The sequence below is a fragment of the Blastomyces gilchristii genome (genome assembly GCF_000003855.2).
Source record: "Blastomyces gilchristii SLH14081 genomic scaffold supercont1.1, whole genome shotgun sequence".
Lineage (NCBI taxonomy): Eukaryota > Fungi > Ascomycota > Eurotiomycetes > Onygenales > Ajellomycetaceae > Blastomyces > Blastomyces gilchristii.
The window spans coordinates 3,970,825-3,975,780 of record NW_003101682.1 but is presented as its reverse complement, the minus strand read 5'-3'; the positions used below and the strand labels follow the sequence as shown (position 1 = coordinate 3,975,780).

The window sequence follows — 4,956 nt, the reverse complement described above, 5'->3', positions numbered from 1 at the left end:
ATATCAGATAGATCTTGTGAATAGAGTGATATAGAAATCTGCTGTTATAAGATGATATCTTAAATCTGAATATGATGAGGTGTTTCATTGCTAGAAAATACTATATTCTCACAGCTTGCTTCATTTTATATAGACTCTGATGAAGTAGTCTCATCAAGCCTTTTCTACTGTGCTTAACACCTGTGAATAGTTACATATAGATCATCTCATTCTGTGATAGTATATCATTCAAAAATGCAGATATATAGTCAATTGATTTGATCTTTCATTCTTTAACAGTCAATATAGTGAATAGACTGTGTGATATAGGCCCTAATATCACTGCAGTATATAATCTTGTATAATGAATACTCTGCTGTTATAAGAACCTTCTAATCACTCAGTGAGCTCTAAAGTGAATAATTTCTCTCTTATTATTGAATTTTCAATTATATACTCATTTATCTGTAAGAATATTCATTTCCAGGGCCTTCTCAACAATAATATATATCTTCTTCTATTCAAATATCTTAATCTTCTTTTTCATTGTCTCATGTCAATAGTCTCAGTCTGGGCTTCTTTTGACTTTCATCAGTGTACTTGATCAGTCTGTTAGAACACTTAGAACAGAATCATTCTTATTAATAAGATCTTTGAACTCTTCATTTATGATAAGCTGTGTCTCATTATCTAGAAGGTAGATTGAATTAATTACACTCTCTAAGTTCTCATTGACAATCATCTTTAAAACATCTGACTTTTTCTTCACTAGATGTCATAGTAAGCAGTGCTGCTATCTCTCTCTGACATTCAGAATGTTCAATTCATTAGACAATTCATTGAATTCTCTCACTATATTTACAGATGTATTTGCACTCATGTCAAGAGCTTCATCAAATATAACATCTCATACAAGCTCAAGACAATGTGCAACAGAATCTCACACACAATATTAATATAATTCTTGATATTCAATCAGCTGTTATTTCTTACTGTCAGTTCTATCTGTAAGCTTATTCAACACTTTGAAATTCTTCTTGTAGACCTTGCACTCTCATCTCTGTATTCAATGAACAGAAGATTGCATCTCAGTTCAAGCTTCAAAAGATATAAGTGATGTTTCTTTCTTACATTCAAATATCTTTATTGATGTTGAGAATGTATTGATTATTATGATTATAACTTACATTGCTTTATCTCAAAGTTCTCTTTCTAATTCACTATTAAATAGTAGACTTCATGTCTTTTCTATAACTATTCAATTCGCACATTTCATTGAGTCATTCAATTGTGATGTATCAGATGTAGTATACTATTTCTTTACTCTGACAGTAGATCTTAAGTTCTTGACTTTTGAACTCTTCTTCATCATTTCAGTGTAGAGTTTCAACTCAATATTGTGTAGTTATCTCAATATCTGTGATGAAATTCATTAATCTTGCAGTAGATTCTCTCTTTCTCATTATAAGAATTATTCACCTATAATGAGTTGTATTATCTGTTATACTCAATCAGTAGCTTACACTCTTTCTAGTGAGAGTGTCATTCTCATTGAAAAGTGTTTTTCCATCTCCTGCCAGATCAATGAAGAATCTCATTATCAACTTAACAGCTCATATCATAGATATGAAGATTGAATGTGTCATTTTTATCTGTATACAGGTCTTGCAGAATGGCAAAGCTCTGTCACTCTTTATTCTCATTTCTAGTTATGAATCTGCTGTTATTTTTGCAATATTCATGAGATTCAGATATTCTAGCTTTTAATGACATTGCATCATTATAAGTTCTATAATCTTTATATCATTCCTTTCAGATAGTGTCAATATTGTGTCATCTTTCATCTGTAATGTGTTCACAGATTTAAAATCATCATTGAGTATAGCAAACTGAATCAAGTCTCTGTATATAATCAGCCTTTTCATCTCATAGATATCATTCTCATTTAATCTTGCTGTAAATGAGAATATGCAGTCAGGAGATATAATTAACATAGTATAATTATTCTCATATATCAACTGCATACAGATATAACCCTGACATATAAGCTTATTCATACTCATGAGATTCACTTCTCACTTCAGAACATAGCAGATATTATTTAACAGCATATTCACTTCTTTCACTGAAATCTTTGTATCTTCTATAGCTGCAGCAGAGATCATCATTCTGTCTGTCATTTTCAACATCACTTTCATCTTCTGAGGTTTTGTCATGACAAGATTCCTGTGAGGTGTGACATGAGTGCCTGATTCAGAGTCTAGAATTCAGATATCTTTTCCTGTCTGATCACTTACATAGGCCTTTTTCTTGATGCAAAATACTTGCTCTATGACATTGTGAACAGGAGCAGCATCTGTATTCTCTGTATTCTTGTCTTTATCCTTGTTTCTATTCATATTGAAGTTCAAATTCAAAGAACATTTCTCAGGGTATTTCTTTCAACAGTCAGTCTGAATATGATCAATCTTTTAACAATGATAGCAGGTTCTCATATCATTATTTCTACATTCAGGTTTGAATTCAGTGTTCTTATTCTTGTCATTGTCTTTCTCTTTATTCTTGTCTTTCTTATCCTTATCTTGCACATTGTTGATAGAATTTCTAGATATATCAGTATTTGCTTCATTTACAGCAGAGAGCTGCAAAAGAATATCACAGCACAGGCTTATAAAATCATTCTCTAAGAATTGAGTATTATCTTTGTCAATTTGATTCATTCAATTCCTTATAAATGAGGCTCAATCTCTGTTGACTTCTGTAAGCAGTCTGTTGAAAAACATGACATCTGAGATCTCATATCCTAGACAGATATAATCAGTTCTTATGATAATCAGACATTCAATGAAAGTGTGATCTGAGTCTTTTAACTTAGCAGTCATATTAATCAGTTTCTCAAACAGACAGATTCTGCAGACAGCAGGTCTCTCAGAAAAGTTATTCTCTATAATAGTTTATAGAGTATAAGTAGACAACTTGAATTTCTTAAGTATAGTGAAATAAGTCTTGATCTGCAGAGTAATTGCAGATCATATATAATTATATAATAAAAGATTATGTTCTTTTCAGAAATATTACATGTTCATGATGATATTCTCATCAAGATTATTATCTTCAAGAATATTATCAGCTTCAGACTGTTCTGCAGTCAAAAGAATTTCCTCTCTTCACATTGAGTAGTTAATAAATTCAGTGAGAACTATTGATCTTTTAATAAGTCTTACTTAAATTCTGAATTTTTCAAGAACTTTTATTATAACAGATGTCTTCTCTTTTCATTGAAGATATTCTATCAGATCTGCTCTTATCTCATCATCTGCAGAGTCATCTCTACTGATCTTTATTCACTTAATCTCATACTGAAGTCTTGCAATTTCTAGTCTTATATGAGTCTTCTCACTCACTGAGCTATTGTTGTTTCAGTCACTTGAGCTCTCTGCATTGTCTGACATCTCACTGATATCTTCAACTGAGTCTTCATATACATTGAACTCATCAGACTGTTTCTCTGTGATGATTTCATTTAGCTCAAACATCTCAGAAGCTGCCTTCTGATTCATTATTAATATTAACAGTAATCTGTGATCTTGCATTTACTGCTCTGACATTTTCTCATTTCTCTGTCTTGAAGGCATGTATTCTTTTGTTAAGTCAGGCATTCTCTCAGATCTTAGATTAATCATGAGTTCAATCACTTAATAAGTCATCTAGGCATGCTTGTAACAACATGTGAAGATGTCAATTACATGTTATTTTGCAGCTTTTCATTGCATAGAGAGCTTCATAATCTCTTGAAGAATAACATTGTTGTGTTGTATTATAATCTAACTACGCGAGTTACACTAAATGAATAGATTGAGGTGGCACGTGACTAGGGTAGATGTAGTAATCATCAACACATTGTCTTCTTATTAGAAATGATTATTCACACATTGTCTTCTCATTAGAAATAATTATTCATTGAGAGATATCTGAACATGTAATGATGCATAAGAAAGAGAAACAGTTAAGCAGACACTGAGTTCTCAGATAGAAGCTTGCTTATCAGTCACTCTGACCCTGTAATAAGATCTTACAAAGAGAATGTCAGTGAAAGACCTGAGAGTTCTGACACTCAGATGTATGAGATATTCATATAATTACACTTCTTTAAGATTTCACAGATATCATACACTCAATGAACAACATGTCTAATGACAATATGAGAGAACCCTCAAATGCGAACATAGAAGTGATACCACAGTGACTTCAAGCAATGTTGAAATTACAACAGCAATAAATAGCTGATATGCATGCAACTCAATAACTTCAATACAATGAGATTCAACAATTAACTCATGCAATTTCAACAGTTACAGAATCAAATACAAAAGTGCTGAAAGAACACTTAGATGCTTCTGCATATTTCAATACTTCTGATCTCACTCTCTACTCATTATAGAGAATGAAAAAGCTCATAAAACTGAGTGTAGATGAAGATGTTATCAGTTCATTAATTAATTAAGATTGATATATCAATGAACAATTGAAGAATTGTGTGAAACAGAAGTTTTATTCATGAATGAAAGCATGTAAATCAGTATTATGAATATCTGATAATATTATGAAACATCTTAATATTCTGTTCTGAGACACTGCCATGCAACAGAAAGCATTAGATTGATTACAGAGTGCTTAATAGAGAAATACTTCTCTTATAATATTCATTTCTGACTTCAACATCAAGATTCTAGAAGTAGATAATCAATCTTGAAAGAATTCAATGAAGATTAGCATGCTTAAGAAGACATTGACTTTCAAACTCTTACAGACTCTTATAAGCATAGATGAAGACCAGACTTATAAAGACTTCTGCACACAGCTTCAGACATTGAATGATCATCTTATCAATCTTAAGAGTATACAGAACAGTGGCAGAAGATGTTACATCTCAGTAACTTATACACTCAGATTAAAGAACAGCAATGATTCAGATGC

At 31.5% G+C, this 4,956-nt stretch overlaps 1 protein-coding gene across 1 annotated transcript; it reads right to left on the bottom strand.

Moving 5' to 3' along the window:
• Window positions 1-2,076: 2,076 nt before the first annotated feature.
• BDBG_16126 (uncharacterized protein) lies at window positions 2,077-2,378 on the bottom strand (the record flags this gene model as incomplete). The annotated part of the gene is made up of 2 exons (XM_031724135.1): window positions 2,077-2,205; window positions 2,277-2,378. 2 exons carry the CDS (start codon window positions 2,376-2,378, stop codon window positions 2,077-2,079), a joined length of 231 nt encoding a protein of 76 aa, XP_031575851.1.
• Window positions 2,379-4,956: the final 2,578 nt, after the last annotated feature.